Here is a 25,525-nt window from a genome sequence, read left to right as displayed (position 1 = left end):
AGGCCGCGGGATTCTGGGAGTTGTAGTCCCGCGCTCCCCTCCTCCCCGGGAGTGCGGCTCCCGCATTGGCCGCCGGGCAGGGGGCCGGTCTTAAAGGCAGGGCGCGTTGGCATCGCCTTTATTGCCCGCCGACTCTAAGCGGGCGGAGCGGTGGGCACCGGAATCCCCCCCCGGGGAGTCAGCCGCGAGCCCCCGGCCCCCCCGCACAGAGAGGAGCTGCTGGTACGGGGGGGCCTGGCACCCGGGGGGGGCGGGGCTGGGAGCGGGCCCCTGGGCACACGGGGGGGCGGGGCTGGGCGCGGGCCCCAGGGCACCGGAGGGGGGGGGCGCAGGGCTGGGAGCGGGCACCAGGGCACCGGGGGGGGCGCAGGGCTGGGAGCGGGCCCCAGGGCATGGGGGGGGGGGGGCTGGGAGCAGGCACCGGGGGTAGGAGATGGCTGGAGGGAAAGGGAAGGAGCCCTGGGAGGAGGGATGTGGGTTCAAGAGGAAGCTGGGCTGGGAGGGAGCTCGGGGAGCAAAGGGCTTTGTGGTTACCAGCAAAGTCGCACATTAGCCCCACTTCTGTGTATGTGGACGAGGTTGGTGACATGGACACTTCTCTGCTGTGACTGCTCCCCTCCTCCCCCCACCACTTCCCCCACCACAATCTCACCTCACTGACCTCACCTCAGGTCAGTCCAAAACCTACCACTGGAGGATACAAACCAGCCGGGCCCTGTCCTATGACCCGTCCAGTCAGTGCATAGGACACCATGGCTTGCACCTAGAAGAGGGAGTGTTCTGCCCTTTTGCCAGCAGCCTCACAGCTGCTGTCCAGTGCAAAAGCAGAGAAGGTAGACACACAAAAAGACCATTTTCCCCCCTCAATCGTCAAAGGATCCCAGATTGTCAAAGCCCAAAATATGTACAAATTTCCATTGATAAGCCGTGGAATAACAACTGATTGAAAAGTCTTCACCCGTAATAGTAAATTTCTGTGATTTATAATATATAACACAGTAGCCAACTTTTACTACTTTAAACTCTCTTAACATGAAGCAATAACGGCAACCTATGTCCCCCTCACAGGTGCTTCTGCTTGCAGAGAAACTAGTGCAAGGAAGCCAGAGATGTCTCGGCCAGGCAAAAAAAGAAGCAGAGCGCCGCTGGCAGGTCTGTGCAGAAGTCTTAACCAGCTTGATATCTGTAGCTTCTTGTCAGTTGGGTTTGCCTATTTGGGCATGGGTTCCATTTTATAGTGGACAGACGCTTATCCATACTTGCCTATTAGCTGCCCAGTTTTTGGTACGCAAGGGTTTTGCAGATTGTGTGTTTCTCTTCTATGCATTGTTTGAGGGACCCATACAGGACTGACTGTTTTCTTACCTATATGGTAAGGCACAGTGATGTTTCCTTACAGCACAAGGATGTTAGGAGATTTCATTAATATTTGTAAAGCATCCTTAATAAAGGCACTCAAATCAAAGTACTATATCGTTGTTATCATACTTGCTAGGATATAGAGAAGTTTTATCAAGTGATAAACTGTGCTAGAGGCAATGTGACTAAGTGGTTAGAAGTTGTATTCCCACTTCGGCTACTGACTTGCGTGAATTTGGACAAATCACCTTTTCTCTGTGCCTCTATTACCCTTTACTCTCTTACATACGTCTCAACAGAGTTAAGGGATTTGTCAAAATAGCACTGTATTTTGAAATAACCTCGAAATAAGCTACACAATTTGCACTACACAAACGGCATAGCTTTTTTTCGAGGTAAGGGTGCTGTGTAGACACACCCTTAGCTGCATGGTAATCAAGAGATTACAATTTTCAGGCTATTTCTTAGTATCTAGCACAGTGGGTCCCTGACCTCAGAGGCTTGTGTGTGCTGTAATACAGGAGATTTAAAAAAGTGCACTATGTATGACTTTTGTATGCTCACTAATGTCAGTTGAATGTTTCGAGGCCTGCACTTAGAGATAAACTAAGTACAAAATAATTCGGTAGTTGTATTAGCTTGACTCAAACTGTCCTTAATGAAATACAACACAGTGGCTTTTCTGTATTTAAGCTACAGTATGAACAGAACCTTGGCAATAGTTAATCATAGCTGTCCAACCAATAGTAAAAATTCCTGGTGTTTTACCCTGGAATACATTCTAAAAATGCTGGACATTTTTATAACTTATTTTAACTGCCTAAGCTAAGGAATGGGATCCACCAAACTTCTTTTTCTAGCCAAATACTGTTCCATATCAAGTCCACTGGGATATTAGTCAGGTGTTTACAGCATTGTCAGTTTAGGAAACCATGTGTTCTGATTTCTCCACTCCTGTTTGTTTGAAGAGAGGCCTGATGCTAAATTAGCCAAACACAAGCTACAGGAGGAGGAAGGATCCTCTATGCTTGCAGCTAACAAGAGGAGTTCAAAGCCCACGGGGAGCGGAACAGGAAAAGCAACGAAGAAGGCGGCCTGCCCTAGCATGCAGGGAAGCAAGCAAGCGTACAGCCACTGGCTCATGAAATCGGAGCCAGAGAGCAGGTTTGAGAAGGGAGTGGATGTGAAAGTAAGCACTGGATTGTTCTTACTATTGCTATACCAGCTCCCCACCATATGTGCTCAGGGAGGGGGAGGAAGCTGTTTTATATCTAGAGGGCAAAGGTCTAAACTTTATGGATTGTGGGATCACAGGATTCAGGTCCTGTTCAACATGAAAATTACCTGATTTCTTTCTTTCACAACACACTCACCCTCTTCACTCTCAGAGTACACACAGATTTCAGTCTCTTCCAGACCCAGAAAAATCCTTAAGACGTGTCCGGCATGGCTTGTGTGGAATTCAATGTACGTACAGGTTGAAACTCTTAACCAGGATTCTCTGGTCCAGCAACATCCATGGTCCAGCATGGATGTTGAAGGACCAGAGTCCCAGTGGAGGGCCAGCGGCTGAGATCGCTGCAGGGCCGGCAAGGCTGTGGGCTGCCCGGAGCGAGCTGACGGTGGGGCCATCCAGTGCATGGCAGCAGGTCTGTCCAGTGGGGTTGGGAGACCTGTGCGTGGTTGCCCAGTAGGGCTGGGAGCTGTGGTAGCTCAGTGGGCCATGGGGTCCTGGATCCACAGTGTGGCACGCACAGAGTTGACAGGGCAGCAGGGCCAGTAAGAGGTGAGGTGCTGGCCAGGCAGCAGGGGTTCTAGAAATTACCTCCCCTGGTCCAGCAAAATCTCTCATCTGGGATCAGTCAGGTCCCGAGAGTGCCGGAACACGGCCCAATCTGTACCTACTAGGACTTTTAACTCATGGCAGTAGCAAGGAGCCTTTCCATTTCAGACCTGGTCCTTAGACTGCCAAAGCATTCCTTCTACAGCATAATTTACTTGAAACCAAGTAGGGAGAAAAGTTTTGGAAACCTGACTGTATGATGAATGATGCCCTAGAAATCACATTCAAGCACACAATAAGAAAAGCTTCTGTCAATGAAGCCCAAATAATAATAAAGTCTAACCTCCTGTTTTTAATTTGATTGGGCAGTTCGGCATTGAAGAGTTAAAGACTCAGCCCAATCAGACAGCATGCTGGGATGGAGTCAGGAATTACCAGGTAAGGAGCAATGACTGAAGGCCTGGACTGCAAATGCAGCATTGCTGAAATATCACTATTGAAAAGTGTAAGAAAACAAAAATTAGCTTTTTGTATATGCCAAACTGCAGGCAAAATAGATGAGCTGTTCACCCGACTTGCTCCTATGCCCGAAATCTTCCCATGTGTACACTAAGCCAGTTGTTTCTGCTGCTGCACTTTGCTAAGAGCATGTATGTCTAATTATCTTGGGCAGTGGCTCCCAACCTTTTCAACCCTTTTTCAATCTATTACAATTTTATGGATCCCCCCAAACAATATAGCTTTGCCTGCAGCCTGCATGTCCCTCAGCCCACGCTGCTTCCCCAACCGCGGAAAGCAACATGGGTTGAAGGATGTGCTGGCTGTGAGAGGCTCCATACATTTATTTTAAATTCTATTTTAAAACTTTCCATAGACCCCCTACAGGACTGTCAGATCACAGGTTGATCTAGGGCTTTAAAAAAAGTCTCTCCAGACATATTCAGGCAAGCCAGACCTTTGGCAAGTCACCTGGTTTTTCTGTCTGGTTTCAAAAAGAAACAAACCCACCATCAAGCCTCATTTCTTGTCTTTCCCTTCCTCTTTTTTTCCAGAAAAGCTCCAGCTAACATGACTCCAGCAAAGTTTTCCATTTTGGCGCACAGGAAAATCTAAGCACAGTTGTGTCTCTTTATAACCGAAACCAGCGTTGCTGCTTGTTCTATAATGGGGAACTTCAGACTCCTGCAGTTGCTGATTAAGGATGGTAGAACTGCTCAAGTCCAGTCTCCCTTATAACCACTAAGACCCTGGGGGTTTAAGTCTGGCTTTCTTTCTGAACTGGGAGAATAAAACATTTTGACCTTTGTAGGAATGTTTGTATGAGCAGGTCTGAAGAACCAGTGACCTCTGCACTTCTATTTTTCTTTCCCTGTTTCATTAAGCAGCTAATGGGACAGGCTTTTGACACCTTCCGATAGCAGACAGTGTAGGCCCACTTTGTAGCTCAATTACAAAGTGGAGTGATCTCTTATCTAATCCTCTGACAGGCTCGGAACTTCATGAGAGACATGAAAGTTGGGCAAGAAGCATTTTTCTATCACAGTAACTGCAAAGAGCCTGGGATTGCTGGAATTATCAAGGTGAGAGCCTCTTTCTAGTCCTTGCCATAGTGAAATGCTTCACTGCTGCTCTGCTGGAAAGAGCAGCACATCAACTCTTCTCCTATCTTAGCCCCAGAGAAATGCAAGTGTAACCTAATGACTCGTTGTGAAGGGCCTTTGGCAGACCACCAGTGCTGACTTATGCCTTCCCTCTTCCCTAATGGAAACCACCAGTTTTGCAATCTCACTGGGTGCGTGATGGAGTGTTTTCAGATAGGGCAATGGATTTGTTAGATTCATACCAGAGTCCAAATAGAATCCAGCCCATTGAGTTCCACACTGGTGGGAGTTAGCAGCAGCTCTGGTCTTACTTATGAGTAATTCTCACTTTTCATTTTTAGATTGTGAAGGAGGCTTACCCAGACCACACTCAGTTTGACAAAAAGGACCCCCACTATGATTCCTCCAGCACCAAGGCGAACCCCAAATGGTCAATGGTAATGTCTTCATGCTGGGCATGAAGTATTAGATGACCTCCCTGGTCTATCAGAGCCCCTGTTTGAATCTGCTCCAGTTTGTCTCAGAGGGAATTCATTCCAGTTGTTTCCCTGCTCCTTTGCTCTCCCTTGGCCCGCCCATGCTGGAGGGTGCTGAGAGCCATATTCCCTAGAGATCTTTCCACTGCCCTTGAAAATTTCCAGCCCATGTAGTGCAGAGCTCAGGGGTTGGGAGAGGAAAATTATTCTGCACACCTTTAAGGCCCAAGTGGAGATTACACGAGGGAGTGTTCATTCTTAAAGCACAACACTCCTGGAGGGAACTATGACGCCTCTAAAAAAGGTCTTGTCCCCCAACAAGGCAATGGACTCCTTGCTCTGTCAGTAGTGCGTTTCTAACAACCATGCTCCCTCATGGCCCATCTCTCCCCACTCTCCAGGTGGATGTCCAGTTTGTGCGGATGACGAAACGCTTCATCCCCCTGTCTGAGCTGAAGGCTCACCACCAGGCACACAGAGCTTCGGGAGGCCCGCTGAAGGACATGACACTCTTCACCCGGCAGAGGCTCTCTGTCCAGCCCCTGACAGACGGTAAGAACTTCCCCCTACTGGGGAGGGGTCTTGAAAAATTCCGACAAAGAGAAAGCCCTTGCTTAGGATGCTAGTGTGTTCCACTTTTAACTTTTTCTTGCCTCTTCACCCAGAGGAATTTGAATTTGTCTTGAGCCTTGAAGAGAAGCCAAGTTAGAGACAGCACCAAGAGCCCCCATTAAGGCTGAGAATGCCTCACCCTCCCGCCAGACCCTGACTCTCAAATATATATTCTCAAACCCAGCCACATGGAAGAACCTGCCAACAGACCCAAGGGAGATGTATATATTCGTTTTTTTGCAGCACCGTACTTATTTTTAAATAAAGCTTTTTAAAAACCAGTGATCTCTACTTGACTTTTTCAGAGATAGGGAAGGGTTTTGCCGTTCCTCTTCCCTACAAAGAGAACAAGAAAAGACCTTGCCTCTTGACTCCTTTACAAGAGGCAAAATACCCAAGGCTCCTTCCACTCTTCAGGGCAAACCTTTCTGTGTGTAGAGGGACAGAGCTCTCCCAAGAGCCAGGACACACATTTAGCAAAGCAGGCTGCATGGAGTGTTTAAGACCCTATTTTAAGTTTTTAATACTGTCATCCTCAGGGCCTAGTGATGTGGGCTGTGGTTTCATCCTCGTGCTGGGCTGGTGAGTGGAGCCAGCTCACTCACTCAAGCTTGCTCTGAATTCTACAAGAAGAGAGAAACCCACCCACTGGGATGGAACAGCTGCCAAGGTCACAAGTCAGCACAGATTGGGCTGCTGATGGCTTCACATTGCTTACAGTGGGGCCAATTCACTTTCCCCGGTCTGTTCCACATCTTTAGAGACAGCACAATAAGGGAAAAGGCTGGATTCTCCCAACCTCACGTACCCACCGTGCGCCTGGCCTGAAGAGAGGCAAAATAGCTCAGAACGGCAGCATATAAACCAAGTCAGACAAACGACTGCACAGCATTTCAAAGCCTGGGATGGCCCTTTTAATCTGACACACAAAAACAAATTTTAAAACACAGCCATTGAAAAGATGATCAATTAAGAAACATGTAAACACTGCAGAGGCTAAATTACAAGTTGCACTGCTTGGTTCAGTACCTATGCACTCCCCCTGTGAGTATCTGCCCAGGGGAGAGAGGACATCCACAGCACGGGATAAAACAACCCAGCACGGGGTGGGCTGCAAAAGCCACAATCACTCCCCAGTCTTAAAACTGTTGGTTTTTTTCTTTTTTGGAGCAGCGTGGGGTTAGATATTTCAGGTCTCCTCTCTCAAGCCCCAATCATTGCAGATGGAGCAGGTATCATCACCCGAAACACAAGGCATAACAGAAAGCAGGCTGAATGATCTAATTAGAGAAGTAAAAATGGGGGTAGGGGAGAGGCTATAGCCTAGTCCTATGACGGGGAACACAGAGGTGAGGAAAAGTTAGCAGAAGGAAACATTTAGGCGCATGCACGTTTTCTGACTAACCCCTCTCACAGTGACAAGCAGACACTGTTGGAACATCTGCCAGAGAGGGGGATTCCCATCTGCAGGCAATCTCCACATATCCCATCTCACTACTCACCCAGTACAGAGGTGGGTTCACCCATTGGGCTTCTTACCACCACCACACGCTACACCCAAGAAGAGAGTTCAACCATGAAGGGATTTCAGGGGGGCTGTTTCGAGATGAGGGAAAGCAAAGTATGGGTGAGGGTGAAGCTGAGCGAGGCTCAACCATGCAGATGCCCTCTGTTACCTGAGCTGCCACCCAAGGGGAACCTCACCTGTTTTCAAATGATTGTGCATTGCTACAGCATGCCTGGATTCCTCCGAATGGGGGAGACGCAGCGTTAGCCAGCCACCGAAATAGTGTCCCCGTTTGCATGTTGCACCAGGCCCAACCACAGCGTCCCTCCTGCGTGTGATTTAACAAAGCAGCTGCCTTGAAAAGGTCTGAGGGAGGAGACTGCCGTTCCAGCCCGCAGCAAGGAACTCTCACAGGCAGAGGCCGAATGAGCCACGCAACCTCACCACGGCAGTGCAGAACATGGGATGCCAGTGTTCACAGCAAAGAGGCAATTCAGGTCCCCAAGAAGAGAGCAGGACTCCCCATCTAGGTTAAGAACCAAAGCCCTATCTGGTGACAGTGAAAATAAAACTGAGTTTGGCAAGCAGAAAACATACATTTATCACTGAACTACAGCAGCTTTCTTACTACGGAAACGTCCCCTCCCTCCCACCCAACCCCCACCATCACTACAGGCACCGGGGCACTGTCACACACACAGCATATTGCAGAAGAAGCTGAACTTCCCAGCAGCAAGAGAGCAGCTCTGCATCCAACCAAAGGAAATGCCAGACTGAGAAGTAAGCCTGGCAGAACATCAATGGGCTTCTAGCCCACAGGGGAATCACTAGTACGGCTCCGGTTAGAGGGAGCCGGTGTCCCGGTTTCGTTCAGGTCTCTGCCTCCATATGCTGGTTGGCGTCTGATTACCTGCTTCCTAGAAAGGGATCTAAGAAGGACAGAACATCCAAATCCAGTCAATGGGTTACGTCTAAGAGGCGATCTCTGAACTTGAAGGGAGGGCTGAGGCCCGTCCGAGGACATCCCCGTGATCCCTCTGAAAACATTAACTGGCGTTTATTTTAAGAGAGTGAAAGACATCCCATGTGCCGGGTCCTCAGGTAGCTTCATGCCCAAAGGTCCCACCCAATTCCAGCCTCAACAGACCCAACCAAGCAGTCAATCAGGAAGCAGTGCCAGACACCCTGCTGCTTCACTTCAGTACATCCGGGGCAATAGCTCCTTACGTTATGGTGTCCCACATGCCAGGAGTAGTACTAGCACATGGCAGGTTCTCGGGGGGATCCTTCAAGCCTTTTGCAGACGGGTGTGTTTAAAGAAGGCCCGTGTCCTCTTCTGCCCCACCCTGCTACTCTCATAATTTTCAGCCAGTCAGGGATGTCCCTGGGAGGTTTAACCACAGCACCACTGGGATGAACCCTAGAGCCAGATGAAGCAGAGTTTCATTCAGATAAATTGAAAACAAGGAGAAAGCCAGAAGGCGATGGCCAGCGTCTACTGCAGCACTTCAGAGGCTCCTGCCATGTTTCTACCGCCTCTCGCTGCAACGCTTTCCCTGTACAGCTAGAGACCGGACTGCAACTGCTTCCCACAGCACCACGTGGCACCCGTACAACCGCTCTGCCATGCCACGCTCACCATCTCCAACGTACCCACGTTCCCCAGGGCTCAGCTGCACCCGCCTGGCTAGATCATGCAGCGTGGGTTACAAACTGCACCCTAACCTCCCAGAGCCAAGACTAGCATGGCTTTGTGCTCCCCCTTTCCCTGGACCGTTTCCTCCCAGATTCCCTGCCTAGCGGCTCTGCTTGCCCACCCATGCCTCGCCTGCCCTATACAGCGTCCTTTGGCCTGTCAATTCCACACCCAGCTGCCATCTGCACTTTTAAATGTTAAACAAGGCCCCTTCCTCCCAAGACACTGCATCCATGAGCTCCCACGGCAGGGACACAAAGGCAGCGTCATCTGCTTCGCTGCACAACCTGGCTCTGCTACTCACAGGGCTGATTCAACTTGTTACATAACCGCTAGCAGCAGTCTCACAGAGGGGGGGAAACCCGTCAAGCAGGCTACACCTCAAGCTTACTCTGCTCACGCACACTCCCACCTTCCAGCTAAAATGCTTCATCAGGCTCTCCTCCTACTCGCCTCACAAAGACTTGGATGGCAGCAAAATGCCTTCCTACATGCCCGAAGTGACATACCTACCGCCGAGGCGGAGCGCCCAGTTTCCCCTTCCCCCTCCCGCCTCCCCGCAGCCATGGTGAAGGGGTCTCATAGCAACGGGAAAGACAGGCAGCCCCAAGGCCCCTGCATGTATAAAAGCAGCCTACCCTCAGAGGAATGAAGCAGGTTGGGGAGCACTGAGGTACTTTCAACTTTGTGCCCGTAGTCACTGTCGCTTGCATTGCCCCCTCCCCACCCTACTGGTCCTTCGAAAATCAGAATTAAGTCAAAACTGATATTGGTTTTCATAAGTCTCTGGTGAAATATTTTCTCTCTCACTCCTTGCTGCTGCCAACCCTGGGCACGTGGGTTCTGCAGCAGCCTCGCTCCACAGGGCCTTTCACTGCCGGCTGTTGTTTTCTGCAGGCTGGCTGGGGGTCCTGGCCTCCGCATGGGAGGACGTCCCCTCAAACCGCTGAGAGGCAATAGCTGCCTGGTGGGACATGCTCTTCCTCACAATGTCTCCTTTCCGCCATAGCACCACCTCCTGTCAGAACGCAGACAACAGGACCTGTTAGGACATGCAGGAGCTAGGCTGGCCCCACCCAGGATGTTCTCACAGGCCGACATCTGCCTAAGCTGCTGTAGCAGTAACTTGCACCCATCCCCATACGCCACTCTCATATCCTTCATCCGTGAAAAGCTTCAGGAGAGGGGTCCGGGCAGTGCAGATCTCTGAAGGTCCGACGGTAGTACAGGCTGAATCTCAGTGGTCTAGGACTCTCTGGTCCGACAACATCCGTGGTCCCGAGGCAGCTGGACCAGAAAGGTCCAACCTGTACTCCAGAGGATGAGCCAGAGGCAGCCACCAGATGCCAGGCCTGTTCTAGTACACTGGGCAGCACTGCCATGGTTAATGAGGTAAAAGACGGCCACGTGTGGCAAAGTGCAGAGAACAGAGGGGGATTACGGTGGGTAAACCCTCTCTGAAGAAAAAAATTTAAAAAATAACAATGGTCCTGTCGCACCTTAGAGACTAACCAAAAACCTTTATACAGATAGTCCCTGAGGTGCGCCAGGACCAGTGCTGCCTTTTAAAGTATTTTAGTTACAAACTAACATGGCTGCCCTCTGATCCTCTCTGAGGAGCAACCCCAAGAGACCCAGACAGGCAGGTGCATTTTCTATCCGTGCCTCAGATGATGGGGTCTCAGTGGGCACCCAGGGAGATTTTTCCCCCCCACCGCCAACCTGACTGCCTACGGGTCTTCTCCTGCTATTTATAACGGAGCCCCAGAAGAGGCTCTTGAGTGGCTGGCTACGGCTCACCCCCCTCTCACCTGCTGTTTGAAGTAGCGCCGCTCTTCCTCATCTATCAGCACCAGGTTGAGGTAATAACGCACTGAGAACTTCTTATTGATGTCCCTCATCGTGGGCGTCAGCTCGTAGCCTGCCAGGAAGAGTCTGATTGGAATGGACTCCCCTGCAAAGGGCATGAAAGGCATGAGCAGAGGCACAACCTGCCGATCCAAATCGTACAGAGAGAGCATCGGCACCACAACGGGAAACCAGAGCACACTAACTCCTGCAACTCTGTGCCCAAGTCTGGCATGTCTTACCACTGCTGGATGGAGTAGTGCCCTCCGCTCCCACAGAACAGAGCACCTTTGATCCTTAGCAGGGTCATGCCCTTTCTGGTGACCCTCCTACCTCCCCCCTTCAATATCACAGGGTTGCTGCTCACAGCACTGGAGAAGAAAGAGAATGGGATGACATCCCTTCTAGCTACTGACCCAGCAGCTCTAGAGCAGGAGTGCAAGTCACCCACAGCTGAAGAATATTATCCAGAACCGTGGAATCCAGCCAGTTCTGGAGCAGTAGCCAGAGGAGGTTCTGAAGACCAGGACTTGAACAGGGTTCAAAAATAGTACTAGAGAGGTAGCCGTGTTAGTCTGATCTTGCTAAAACAAAAGGAAAAACTGTGTAGCACTTTAAAGACTAACAAGATGGTTTAATAGGTGATGAGCTTTCATGGGTCAGACCCACTTCTAGATACATTCATGGAGGATAGGGCTATCCATGGCTATTAGCCAGGATGGGTAGGAACGGTGTCCCCAGTCTGTTTGTCAGAGGCTGGGAACGGGAGACAAGAGGATTCCCTGTTCTGTTCACTCCCTCTGGGGCATCTGGCATTTTATGTTCCTATGTTCACTAAACTAGCCATGCTCAACTAACCAATTAGCCACATGTAGCTAGTGGGCTGGACACCACCAATCCAGAGCAACCAGGGGATTTGCAATGAGAGATGATGCCACCTTTCAGCGCTATGTTCTGCGGCTGGGGCCAGGTCAGTCGTAAAAGTCTATTCCTAACTGTGCTGCTGACTCGCTAGGAGCAATGTTCCTCAATTTACCTCCTCCCCTCCACGCCATTTGTAAGCTGCCAAGAAAACAAGAAGTTGGTGCAACACAATCACTGGACTCCCAAAGATGCTAGAAGAGGAATGTAAATGGCTCCCTCCCCTCACCTCTCACAGGTGCCCCATCCATGATCTCATATTTTGCTATTGTGTCGTTCTCGTGGTAAACGTTGGGGCCGGTCCCTGTTGTCTCTCTCTTGATGATATCTATCTCCATGTGTTTGATCTTGATCCGAACCAACAGGAAGTAGATTTTTCCAACAATCACATCTTTTAAGTGGTACCTGGGAAGGATGAAGCAAGACAGCCGGGATCAGCTTTGGTCTCTGCACCACAGAGCAGGAAACAAATTGAAAAGCTGGAATGCGCCTTTCAGACACTCCCCCATCCTTCTCAGGGCCAATTTGAGATTCCAGGGGCACTCCAGTCATGTTCTGGGTGCTCCAAGTGATAACTATGCATTCAGGCACAAACCTCTGGGCACCAGCAAGTCTGAGCGGGATTACTGGATGAAATGAGGAGACATATTAGGCTGGACATTCATAAAAACTTCAGAAGAACAAGATCTAAGCCTCCCGATGGCAATCCCTTGGGTAATTAAAAAAGGAGAACACTCCAGCTCTGCATGAGAAGAATGGTCTGGAATGTAACCTCAACTAGTCATTTCCAACATCTATGCCTGAGTTAACAGTCCCACAGTTAATTGCACCATTCTGGTCAACAGCAGAAGCTGTTCCGTTGGGCCTCCCGGGACTCAGAACAAGGGGACCACTAAATTAGAGGGGACCAATAAATCCACCTTCATCCCCATTTATGCACCCACCTCGGTATGTGGGTGCAACGGAGGCCTCGGACAGAACACAGTACAGGCTGGCGGTGAGCTGGGAAAGATCTAAAGCAGCAACTCTCCCAGCACATGAATGAATGAACTTCCTGCCCTTCACAGCAGCGAACAGGGAGAGCGAAGAGAAATTACAGGGCCCTACCTGAAGTTTACAATAGCCATTGCCTCTGCATACCTAGTTACGCAGCCTCTAAGGCTCCGTCTGCACAGCAGTTAGACACGTGTGGATGACCCGTGCTAGCTGACTCGGGCTAAGGGGCTGTTTCACTGCAGTGTAGGCTTCTGGGCTCAGGCTGGATCCTAGGGCTCTAGGACCCTGTTCTGCAGCCCCCAGCCCAGAAATCTGCACTGCAAGAAAAGAACCCCACGAGCTGGAGGTTTAGTGTTTTTTCCCTCCATGGAGACATGCCCTAGAAGTATCGGCCCACGCAGGGGACTGCATCCCCTCACACAGGGTTTTACTCTGCACTTACTTGGATTTGTTATACTCAAACTCAATATGCAGGCAATCCTCGATTCCCACCTCCATCTTGATAGAGGAATTGAGCTCTGGGTAGGTGCTGAGCGTGTGCACGACTATGTCCATCTCTTTGACCACATCATTTAATCTGCGGCTGACGGTCGCTCGGAGGAAATATCTGCAAGGGGAACGCCTGACCCATTAGAATCCTTGCAGACTACCTCCCTGGGCGCACAAGCCACGGAGGGAGAGGTGTTTGGTGGAGGAGAGAGAAACATCGACGGAGCCTTTCATGGAGCTGCTCAGCCCACATGGTCCATCCAGTCAGGTAAACTGCCTCTTGTAGTGGACAATACCTAGTGGCTCAGAGGAAGGTGCAAGTCCTTTATAGAGCACCTGAGCAATTGTACGTTGCTGTGCAAAGAGGTGATGTTCCAGTCTCAACCCTATGGCTTATGGCCCTAAAGCAGGGCTACTCAACTTTGGAAGCCCTGGGGGCCACAATGATACTCACAGCACATGCCAAATATATATGCAAATAGCTTCTTTCACACTGACAGACATGAATACAAAGATTAAGCCTTAAGCCGTGGCACCGGACCTAAACGTGGCCAATCAGCACCTCTCAGGCACTAAGCAGCCAGCAATTCCCACAATGCCCCAGTGCTCCTGGCATCTGGTCCCTAGGGGCTAGAAACGCCAACAGCCTGTACCCGTCTGTTCCAGCCAGCCCGTCTGCTTGCATCTTTCAATGCTCACCCACCCTGGGAAACGCCTCGCCCTTGTGGAGCATGTTCCCAGTGGAGGCCACGTTCAAAGGAACCCACCCACAGGCCACGTGAGAGCCCAAACTGCACCACGAGCTGTGTTTTGAGCAGCCCGGCCCTAAAGCATGAGATGCGAGTACACTTATCACTGACTATGTTAACTAAATATCCATCATAAAATCATCCAGCCTTAGCATTTGACTCAGGCTCGATGTCAAGGTGGCAGCTACCTTTACAGCTCAGCTCTGAAACAGCATTTGCCATTTGTAAACAGCAGCATGTAAGCGAGGCATTTGTCTGCACGTAGGCCACAATTAAAATTAGCAGGCCTGGTTACAGGACTACTCAAGCACATTTTACGGAATCCGCTGGAGACAAGCAAATGACCTGACATTACTCTCGTATTGCCAAATAAATTGCAAGTCGCCTTTGGTTCCCTTTCTTTTTTAAACGAGGGGGGGAAAAGAACAACTGAAGCCTGATTTACATGCATAAGAGAAGCCATGACAGGCGACATTTTACTACTGAGTCTGCCACGCAGCTTCTGGAATTGCACTCAGCGCCTGACATGCTGTCCCAAGACAGCCCAGTATTCCATCATCACAAGTGTTGATAATTTAATATTCCACTTCAGCCCAGGCTCAGACTCACAGACCGTTAAGCTGCCGTGAGCGATCTCTGTTACAGCACAGACTAGAGATATCAAGAAGTGACTGGAGGAACAGAGGGGAAGCTAGAGAAAGAAGTGGGGGTTTGAGAAGTGGGGGAGAAAGAGGAATGACAAAAAGGGCCGAGAACTCCCTTTTCAAACATGTGGCTTTCACAGGAGTTGGTAGATTTTCCGCAGATTTTCTAGGCATCCCACACACACAGTTTGATCTGTCAATCCATCTCCATGCCCACATGCTTCAACGTGAAATTGGTCTGTACCGTAACCCCCACACAAACAGCAGCTTGATGGGCTGAACACATATGCTGGATCACAATTCAGTTTAAAAGGGAGAGTCCAGTGACAGAAGCGTTTAGTTGCTAGAGAGATGTGGATTACAAATTAATTTATTCAACAGCCTTTAGAAATTCTCATCATTGCTCCGATCTCTCTACAGGGTTAACTGGGAGTCTGGTGCCTCTTTCAGCATTTTATCAACGCTTCCTCCCTGCTACAGCTGGAGAAACAGCTATAGCTGGAATGCATGGGAAATCAGATTTTAGAAGTGATTGTGAGCTTGTTTTAAAATGATAGAAAATGTTTTTTTGAACAGCAGTTCAATCACTTTTCAATGATATGCCCCTTTTAAACAATCAACAAACCTGAGTTCTGATTTCCAATGATTTCAAAGGCAAGACTCATAACCTAGAGTAGGGGCATGGGGTATCACATGGTCAAAGTTGTCAGCTCTCTGTTGGACTTTTAATTGTTTCTTATTATACTTAAGGAAGATTGTAGTTCTATCTGTTCTTCCCAATTCAACAAGCATTACACTCTCATGTTGCTGTATTACTTGTTGGTGTGTGTTCGTCTGGGATACCTACAGTGCTGTGGCTCTTGCTAGAAAGACATTGCATGAAAATTAATTCACAGGGAGAAGGCTGAAGCTTGAGATCAGGAGAAACCCAACAGCAAGAGGAGACTCACCGTAACTTCACGTTCTGCCCTGTGTACGACTCGTACGGTTTTTCCACATGTGTGAACTCAAAGTCAAATGTCTGCGACTGGGTGAACTCACCGGGACGGGCCAGGTCCTTTACCAGAGAGACAAATTCATGGTGGTTGCCCCGGTCATAGTACAGCTCTAGGAAGAAAATACTCAGTTAAGCAGTGCTGATCCCTCCCACACGAGTGGGTCAGTGTTGGGAGAGGAATTGCAGGAAATGGGCCTAAATTAAAATTTTAAATTAAAGGAGATTGCCTATCTCCTAGAACTGGAAGGGACCTTGAAAGGTCATTGAGTCCAGTCCCCTGCCTTCACAGCAGGACCAAGTACCATCCCTGACAAATATTTGCCCCAAATCCCGAAATGGCCTCCACAAAGATTGAACTCACAAACCTGGGTTTAGCAGGCCAATGCTCAAACCACTGAGCTATCCCTCTCCCCCTAAAAAGGAAAAAGGAACCAGTCTCTGAAAAAGCCTCTTCCCTGTTCCATCCCTTCTCCTCTAGTGAGTAAGCTAGGTTCCGAGCAGTAGAGAATCATAGTCAGGTGCTTGACACATCTTGGGCCCGAGCTCAAGTGCCAGTAAAAAGTGCCAGTAAAAAGGAGGACCCAGTTTTGCAAATTGGTTTCTCCCCCTCACTGGACAGGTCACGTTGCTGACATTCACCATCTCCCCTGACAGAGTCCAATGTAGCGGAAGAACTCTCTTAAGGGTTCGATTTAGGAAGTCTATACTCCTGGGTTCCAAACTTGGGTCTGCTACTAATTTGTTTCAACACCATCAATACTTCCACCTTCTGTAAGCTTTTCCTCCCATCGATAAAGTGGGGTCATCTTCCCAGGCCCCCAAGCATTATGTTGCTAAAGTATTGTCTGTAAAGAGCTTGAGGATCCTCAAACAACATCATCCACTGTACAAGTAGAGAGGAAATTCGATATCCCACGAGCTCATGAAAAATATCCTGCCCACAGATAAGAGAACAAGGCAGAACAAGACAGGTTGATGTCAAAAATAACGGAGAAGGTCAGTAAATAGCGCACTCTCATGAAAGCAGATAGAGACAAAGAAAACAGAAGCAAAGATTTCCAAGCTGCTGTCTGCAGCTTTAGTTGCTTTCCCCACCTAAGAAAACAAACCAAAATGTCTGTACGTAGGTCAGTTTAATCAGGTTAATATATCCAGACTACCTTCAAAGACAAGCCAGCATCACCGAACCAATCAGCATCTGGAGCTATCCCTTCCTCTCAGTGCTTCCTACAGACGCCACCTTCAAGGCCTAGGCACTGGAGCTCTCACCAGGAAAAAACAAATGCCCAAAGCATCTCACAAACAGGGAACACAGAAGCACAGGGCTAGGAAGCTTCTGTCATCGCTCATGCCTCCCAAAGATGGCTAAAGCAACAGTGAGAGGCGAGGGGGCCACGTTAGCTCAAGTGAACAAAAAATGGTAAAGAGCCCCATTGACTCTGCACTATGTCAGCCCATACCATATGACCCTGCAGAGAAAACGTCTTCCGGGGTAATTCCTAGCTGATGATTTTATGATGGATGCATGCAAGGCCAGGGAAATGTTAAGGAATGAGGGTCGGTGTGGAAGTGTTGTTCAAACCAGCTGAAGATAAGGCGGCAGATATTGTTCCAGCAGGTCTTCAAGCATAGCAGCGACCATGTGACTATCTTTTGTTTTCCATCTTGATCCAAAATGACAAAAAGTGATACACCTATACTCTGATCACTATGATACATGAGGATAAAGACAATCTACTCCAGTTTCTGTAGGCTGGGCTCTACGAAATTTGCCAATACAGCCCTTGGTTAGGCAGTGTTTGGGTGACCATAATTCTTACAATCTGGAGCTGAAATCACAGCTATGAAAAGAAGGAGTGGGTTGTACCCACGAAAGCTCACGATACCATCTACATGTTTGTTAGGCTTTAAGGTGCTGCTAGACTATTCATTGTTTTTTAAGTTTTTCCAGTTACAGACTAACTCGGCCACCCCCCTGAAGCTATGACAAGATTAGTCATTGTCACTCATCCACTAAATCCTGCAGCAGAAGCTTTTTGAAGGGGGATCTTGTGGTTGGGTCTCAAGAACTCAGGAGATCTGGGTTCATTTCCCACCCCTGCCACAGACTCAACATGTGACCTTGGGCAAATCACTTAGGATGTGCCTCATCACCTCGGATGTACAATATGCGATACTTTATCTTGCCCATCCTTTGCTCCAGCTTATCTCTTTAGAGTGGAAACTCACTGGGGTTGGAATGATCTCCACTGTGTTACACAGCACAGAGCATAACAAAGTCCCGATCTTGGTTGGAGCTTCAGGGTGCAAACAAAAGCATCTCTCTTTTCAAAACACCTCCATAAAGACAGAGGATGGATGCACCTTTATGCAGTGGGAAGGGAGTGCAGGCATGACATAGGAAAGAGACTCATCTCACAACACAATGCCGAAGGCAATGACTGAGTTAAACTGGGAAAACACAGACTGCCGGCATACTAGGCTCCCAGTAACTACTGCCCAAGGGCTAAGATTGGCACTTAGACCTTTAGAGGAAGAACAGAGGATTCATCTTTAAAAAGACATCAGCACATCAAACTTTACAGGGAAAAGCCCCAGTTCGAGTTGTTCATCAAAATCAGTTTTCTCCATTCTGATTTTTTTTTTAAATCTACCAACATTAACGGGAGAACAGTCGAGACAGATTGATGCCCTAAAAGGAATCTGCACTGTACAAGCGTCAGAGGGGAAACTGTCCTGGATGTTCGACTCATGGGTTCTATTCCCAACCCCGTCATACTGCCCTCATCTGTGAAATGGGGAGTAATACCTATCTCCTGGCCCCTGAATGTCTAAATCCCTAACAAATAGACTAGTAGCACCTTAAAGACTAACAAAACATGTAGATGGTATCATGAGCTTTCAGGGACACAGCCCATTTTGTCAGATGACAGGAGTGTTAGAAGTCCAGATCCAAGAATAAATAAGGGAAGGGGGGGGGGGAAGGAGAGGAGGGGGGGGGGAAGAAAGAAAAGGAGAAAAAAAGGAGGGGAGGAAGAAGAAAAAGAGACTGAGCATACCACATTCAGAGGACTAGATGAGTTAGTCTATTACGGGAAAAACTTAAAAAACAACAAATGATCTAGTAGCACCTTAAAGACTAAATAGCTACAAGAGGCTGATAAGAACTATTAGCACCCCCATTCTTATCAGCATTCTTCCTGTTACAGTCTAACTCAGCTACCCCCTGAAGCTTTTAAATCCCTAAAGTGAGGTATCTGCAAATGGAAGGTGCTATAGAAGCACACATCAATTATACCATCTCTCAGGTTAGTGGGCCTGTTTTGTTTAAAAATAACATTCCCAAGCACAATCTGGGCCACAAGTCTGGTTATAAAAACTCTCTTGGTAACTCTAACAGATACAAACTACATACATAGTGCTTCATGAAGTCAAAGTACTAGGCAAATTAAGCAGTCTTGAAAAATCCTCTGTTGATATTTCTTTTGGATTATCGTAAACACCTACAAGTCCTAGTTATGGACCAAGACTCCATTGTGCTGTGCAAACCCGGAACAAAAAATTGGTCTACTTTCCCCACAGTACTTATTTTACAAATTGGGGAAAATGGGACAAGTGAAATGCCTTTCCAAGGCTGCACAGCCTGTCAGCGGTGGAGCTGGGAGTAAAACACGTGCTCAGGTTACTCGGGAGACTTTAACCCAGAGGCAGGTTATAATCCAATTTCTGATCATGAGGTCTGATTATACATAATTAGCTGTGTGGCTTCTCAGACGCCAAAAGTGTGGTGCTAATGGAGAAAGTCAAAAGAGAAATGAAGGTGGTGGAACTGGATGAAGAAAATCATCAATTTAGTCTTCTGGGCCAAAGGACCATCAAGGAACTGTTACTCTTCTCATGCTGAAAATGTTCATCACTTTGATGTGCTGGTCAACAGCTTCTATTGAGATTTTTAGAGCAGACTGGGCCATAGATTTAAGGTCTTATCTGAAAAGCCCTACACATGCACACCACACAGTTAATAAACAAATAAGAACTGTGTAAGTTACTCCTGGGTTTAACAATTATTTTGACTCACATTCAGATGAGACCATGAAATGTTCAGTTCTTTATGTCAATGGTACAATGGATATGGCAACTACCTTTCCTCCTGCTATGGGATGAGGAAAGCCCTTAGCTAAATTGGGTTCACACAATATAAAATCGCCAACGGAAATCTCAGAAATAACAGCTCACATATCAGATGATTTCATATGGATAAGCATGCTTGGCCACCCCAATAGGATAAACAGACTCAATGGAGCTGGGAACAGCCAACTTTGAAAGGAAGGAAAGTGGATCCACAAGGGTAATGTGCTTCTAGGACATAGCTCATTATTTGAAATGTACACATACATAAGCTCATTTGCTGCTTCATGCCCTCAATACAACCACTGCCTCCCAAGGCAGCCCTGCCCATCACACACAAAGTAATCAATAGCACAGCAAAGGCAGCTAGAGATGTGGCCACATGTTAATAAAAAGGATGGGGACTAACAAAGAACGCAGCATGTACACTGTGAGGGATGCTGCTGCCAAGATAGTAACACTTAAAAGTAGCCCTGGAGATTTGAATCTGAATTTAAAAATCTCTCTATATATATTTCAGAGCTCAGGTCACTAAATGAGCAGAAACAGGAAAATAGGATGAGAGAGAGAGAAAACAATAATGTGGAAAAGGATTTGAGTTGTCTCCCTTCTGCAGACTGAAGTGTATAGATCACATGGACCATCCACATCTAACGGGATTTGAAATAACCTCTGATAATCAAGGGACTTGTCAATGTAATGACAAGACACTGGGGCCCATAACCCCAGTTTCCAAGCATCCGATACACTTTGTAACTACATTCCCACACTTTGTAACTACATTCCCTTCTCCTAGGCTAGTGGAGACAGAGCCTTGCATTGTTAACATTTACATGTATTCAATCTGGAGGAATCACTAATGCAAAACAAATAAATAAGACTTCATGCAATGCACTGCTATGTACTGCCACCCTCACTGGAGGTGTTTTTGAATTTCAGAGGAGAAAGCAATCAGACTCCGACCAGAGGAATCACTACAGAATGGCAGGCCCGGGAACGTGTGGCAACCAAGCTTTAGGAAGCAGTGAGCCCAACCCACTTCTCCATGCTGGTACAAAGTACCCCTGCAACCTCCCAATTAAAACCCCTGGAGTTCTACCATGCACTGCTCACACCCCCTCGTTCCCCTCTCACCAATTTGTCCGATGAACTCCACTTTGATGCCTTGGTGCTCCAGCCGCTTGTTTGGGTGCTTGAGGGTGAGAATGACCCGACCCGATACTGTCTCCCCATCATAAAAAAGGAAATATTTCTCCTTCTTGCCCTCTTCAGTCTTGTGCTCAGCCCTACGCCTGCTTTCTGCATCGCTCAGCACCAGCTCCAACTCCGCACTCTGCCCAAACCCAAAGAAGCTCATCTCACTGCTGGGGGGGGGGGGGGGGAGGAGGATATCAATCCCAGAGGGCTAGGGAGGATGCTGTAGGAAATGGGGTGCACTGAAGAAATGGCAATGCCTGAGGATACTGTTTCCTTCAAGGGGCTCAAATACTACAGCACTGGATGCAGTCCAGACACCCAGATAAGGAGAGGGGGATGCAACCCAATCTTAGGGATGAAGACTGTAATGCTAAAGGATCCTGGCAGGGTTCAACCCTAGCAAGCTTGGGGACTACAGGATGGGACGGGGTATGATACAATTCAAAGGCGCTGGAGGGATATTTCTGAGGGAAATGGATAAAACAGGCAGCTGTTGCTCAGGAAGGGTAATATGATGCAACCCAAAAGGCTGCAGCTTAGGGAAGGGTGGTCTAATGAAATCAAGAGAGGGCCTCGAAGGCTGCTAAGAAGGGCAATATAACAGCCTAAGGGACCACTGCTGTTTAGAAAAGGGATGCAGCACAACCGTTGCCTAGGGAGTCTGCAGGCACTGCTGGGAGATGCAATGGGGGGGGATCTGCGGGGTGCAATGGGCAGGCAACCGAGGGGTTCAATGCACCCGAGGAGGTGGGGGGGGGCTCCGCTGTTTCTTACCTCCACTACTCAGGAAGGAGTGAGGGTGCTAAGTAATGAAACGGGAGCACTTACCGCTTGGGGTGGGGGATGCGGTGCAGCAGGGGCACCACTGCTGGGAGAAGGGGGTGCAACTGGGAGGGTCCCCCAATAGGAAGGTGTAAAGTACCGCGGCTGTAGGGCAAAGAAGTGCAATTGGGTGGGGGAGAGGGCTGCAAACGGGGGGAGCCCGGGTGCGGGGGAGAGGGTTGCAAACGGGGGGGCCCGGGTGCGGGGGAGAGGGCTGCAAACGGGGGGGCCGGGTGCGGGGGAGAGGGCTGCAAACGGGGGGGCCGGTGCGGGGGAGAGGGCTGCAAACGGGGGGGCCCGGTGCGGGGGAGAGGGCTGCAAACGGGGGGGCCCGGTGCGGGGGAGCGGGCTGCAAACGAGGGGGCCGGTGCGGGACTGGGGTGCAATGGGAGGCCCTGCTGGGGAGCGCCCCGCCCCGTGCTCTCTGCAGGGCGGGTGAGCTCGGCGGCCACGTCGCGGCCGGCGCAGGAGCCGGGCTCGCAGCTCGCACGAGGCGGACCCGCTCCGGAATCGGGGGGGGAGGGGGCGCAGTTGCTCCGCAGCCCAGACGCGCTCGCGCTCTGCCCCGGCTAGCTGCGCTCGGGCTATCCCGGGCCGGGCCTCGTACTGCGCAAGCGCCGCCCGGCCCGGCCTCGCTTCCTCCCATTGCGCAGGCGCCATCCCCCTGTCCGGGCCTCACCCCCCGGGGCAAGCGCATTGGTTCAGCTGTGAGCGCCCCGCGCAGGCGCAGCCGGCCAGCCAATCCCCGGCCCCCGCAGACGGCGGGCGGTGATTGGTCGGTGTCAGGGCGCGACGCGGATTGGGTGGTTCGAAGGTACCGGCGGCGCCGAGGACAGGCAGGATGGGGGCTGAGGGGCCGCAGGGGGCCGCGGAGCGCTGGGGGCTGCGGGCGGTCAGTGCGGGTAAGCGGCGAGGGGGGGAGGGGCTGAAGGAAAAGGGGGTCGTGGGGGGGGCTGGAGGGGCTGAAGGGAGAGGGGGTCGTGGGGGGGGGGCTGGAGGGGCTGAAGGGAGAGGGGGTCGTGGGGGGGTTTGAGGGGGAGGGGCTGAAGGGAGAGGGGGTCGTGGGGGGGGCTAGAGGGGGAGGGGCTGAAGGAAGAGGCGGTTGTGGGGGAGCTGAAGAATGAGGGGGTGGTATGGGAGGGTTAGAGGGGTCCCTGTGGGGGGGAGGAGGAGGTTGGTGGGGGAGGGGACCACAGCGATGGGACCTGAAAGAGTGGGGGGGCCTGGTGGGGGAGGGGGCTGAAGGAAGAAGGGATCTTGGGGGGGTGAGGAGAGGGGATGGCGGGGGGCCTGAAGGAAGGGGGAGATGAGGGGAGGAAGAGGCTGGGGGAGGGGAGGGAGACACCTGGGGGCTGAAGGAAAGAGGGATCCCAAGGGCCTGGGGGTGCTGCTTGCTTCCTCTTTTGGGCCAGACAAGGACCCACAAATCCCATCCTATCACTTTCACCCCCCCCAGCCCAATTTCCACAGGGGAGCTGGGAGAGCACTGTCCTAGGGAGTCCTATTTTGTGTGTGGGCCTGGCTTCTATGCCTTGTGCTGCTGACCCTCTCTATGTCCTTCTGCAGTATACATCTTGTGATACTGGCCTGCTTCATGGGGAGCTCAGGGTTTAATAACCAGAGCGCTTCCCCCCCCCCCCTTTTGCATAGATTGGGAATCTCATCTTTTTGTTCCATTTTGTTCCATTATCGAAAACCACTGCGTCCCCCTTGCTCGCTAGTTTGCCAGGGTGCTGCTGTAGTTTGCTAGTTATTCATAACACCATGGATCTTAAAGCTGTGCTGGGTCTCTTCTGTGGATAATAAAAAGCTGCTTAGCTTCATAGATAACACAAGCTGTTTGATTTAACTTTTGTTTCTAGCTCATTGTATTTCAGAAGCTTGCAAGAATGTGTTGTTTTCAAAAATAGTAAGGTGATGTTGTTCCTTTTTGCAGCTACTTATATTTATCGACATTTTTGTTTGGAAAACTCTGTTGGAGCTCATAAGATACTTATTGAGAATTACATTAATATGTACAGTACTAATTTCTTATTGACATAATTATCAGTAATAGACAACAGAAGTTGTCCCTAAGTCTAATAGGCTATGTGCATCTAGTGTGTCTAGTCTTATGGAAAACTTCCATAAGAATTCTAGAGCAAAATTTAGCTGTGTGTGTGTGGGTGGGGGAGTAGGGGTGGTCATAAAAGTAATTCTGTTCATATGAGGCTTTGTGTTTAAAGAAATAAGACAAACACAAAAGTTGAGCCAAATTTTAAATTGGCATTCTTGCTGATATGTTCACCAACAGCAAATCAAATGTATATACTCTATTGGAGTTGTATATAACTTCCGACACATTATTACTGTAAATCTGTTTGTCATTAAGAAATTAATATGAAATATAATTCTCAAATTTATTGTTTGAAGTATGCAATGACCTCAATTTTTGCATTCTGTTTTAAATAGATAATAAGTAACATTTAAAAATTGTATTTACTTAAAATGTTAATGATCAGCAATTTTTATCCATCAAAATCATATACAGTATATATTTACTACTACATTTGTATTTTGACCTATACACAGGGATTACTTTTTTCAGCATTGAAATGCAGGCTGAAGCGGGCTGCATGGCAGCTATTTAACAGGGCTCAGCGATACTGCACAATCATTTATTGCGGGAAATGCAGAATACTGTACATAATTGAGAGTGCTCTGGCATTATTTTTTAAAGAAGGGGGGAAATACAGTCTTCACAAACTATTATAAAGGTTCAGGGATAGCTGAACTCCGGTCATTTGAAGAAGTGGGCTGTACCCACGAAAGCTCATGATACCAGCTACATATTATAAAGGTGTAGACAAGGACAGATTTTCATCCTGTCAATCTGAATTATATCATCTTTATTTTAGTCATTAAAAGTCTAATTGTACTGTCACTTATATTTGGAAAGCCACATCCTTGAGAATGTCAGGAATAAGGAGAACAAATTGAGTGTGAAGATGATACCTCGGTGAAATAATTATGCAGCAATTGAAAGGCACACCTACAAGCTAACTTGATGTGAAACAAATATAAGAATCATAATAAGAGGCCAATATGGTTCAATCAGGAACTCTTTAATAACCTAAAAATAAAAAAAGAGTCCTACAATAAGTGGAAACTTGGCTTAATTGTGAAGGAGGAGTACAAAAGAATAGCACAAGCATGTAAGGACAAAATCAGAAAGCCTAACACACATGCATTACATCTAGCAAGAAAGATAAAGCAATAAAAAGATATTCTTTAAATATATTAGGAGCAAGAGAAAGATGAAAGGCCAGAGAAGAGCAACAAAAATGATAAGTTTAGGAAACCTGACATATGAGGAAAGGTTAAAAATTGGGTATGTTTCTGACTGTAAGTATTGTTAAGCTCTGGAATAGACTTGAAAAGTTTGTTGTAGAACCCCCATCATTGGAAGTTTTCACAATTTGGACAAGCACATGTCAAGGATGGTCTGTGTGTACTTGATCCTTCCTTAGTGCTGGGGAATGGATTTGATGACTTCTTAGGGCCCCTTCCAGCCCTATATTTCTGTAATCTAAGGTATTGTCCTTTTTTTACCCTAATAACTGGCTTCTTTCCTGATGAATGGTTAATCAAGAAGGATTTCTTCCCATTTGGTAAAGTTCCTGAGTTAACAGACGTTCAAGGAGAGGTTTGTGTGGCAGGA

The 25,525-nt window shown here is 48.7% G+C and overlaps 3 protein-coding genes across 6 annotated transcripts in view; 2 read left to right on the top strand and 1 right to left on the bottom strand.

The window, feature by feature from the left end:
* The first annotated feature begins 68 nt into the window (after positions 1-68).
* On the top strand, positions 69-6,112 carry LOC102449163 (thymocyte nuclear protein 1). Of its 2 annotated transcripts, none has more exons than XM_075916413.1 (8): positions 69-222; positions 1,069-1,152; positions 2,328-2,548; positions 3,512-3,580; positions 4,630-4,722; positions 5,085-5,180; positions 5,621-5,771; positions 5,885-6,112. In XM_075916413.1, exons 2-8 carry the CDS (start codon positions 1,110-1,112, stop codon positions 5,926-5,928), a joined length of 717 nt encoding a protein of 238 aa, XP_075772528.1. In that variant the 5' UTR covers positions 69-222; positions 1,069-1,109; the 3' UTR covers positions 5,929-6,112. The 2 variants fall into 2 exon arrangements, with proteins under 2 accessions (XP_075772528.1, XP_025046530.2); XM_025190745.2 differs by lacking the exon at positions 69-222 and adding an exon at positions 443-578.
* A 607-nt stretch (positions 6,113-6,719) lies between these two features.
* Positions 6,720-22,489, bottom strand: LOC102450292 (vacuolar protein sorting-associated protein 26B). Its single transcript, XM_075916411.1, has 6 exons — positions 20,941-22,489; positions 15,632-15,788; positions 13,242-13,406; positions 12,033-12,208; positions 10,846-10,988; positions 6,720-10,052 (listed from the first exon to the last, which is right to left on the bottom strand). Exons 1-6 carry the CDS (start codon positions 21,161-21,163, stop codon positions 9,906-9,908), a joined length of 1,011 nt encoding a protein of 336 aa, XP_075772526.1. The 5' UTR covers positions 21,164-22,489; the 3' UTR covers positions 6,720-9,905.
* Positions 22,490-22,577: 88 nt separating this feature from the next.
* The window catches only part of LOC102450522 (condensin-2 complex subunit D3-L), a 54,168-nt gene continuing 51,220 nt past the window's right edge, over positions 22,578-25,525 (top strand). For all 3 annotated transcript variants that reach the window (XR_012899317.1, XR_012899316.1, XM_075916399.1), the window contains exon 1: positions 22,578-22,727. Coding sequence is in view for 1 of the 3 variants with exons in the window: in XM_075916399.1 (XP_075772514.1) it covers positions 22,667-22,727 (61 nt within the window). In the remaining 2 variants the exon portion in view is untranslated. The remainder of the gene's footprint in view (positions 22,728-25,525) is intronic.

This window comes from Pelodiscus sinensis, unplaced genomic scaffold (genome assembly GCF_049634645.1).
Source record: "Pelodiscus sinensis isolate JC-2024 unplaced genomic scaffold, ASM4963464v1 ctg35, whole genome shotgun sequence".
Taxonomy (NCBI): domain Eukaryota; kingdom Metazoa; phylum Chordata; order Testudines; family Trionychidae; genus Pelodiscus; species Pelodiscus sinensis.
The sequence above is the reverse complement of the archived record's forward strand: the minus strand, read 5'-3'. Positions and strand labels throughout refer to the sequence as shown.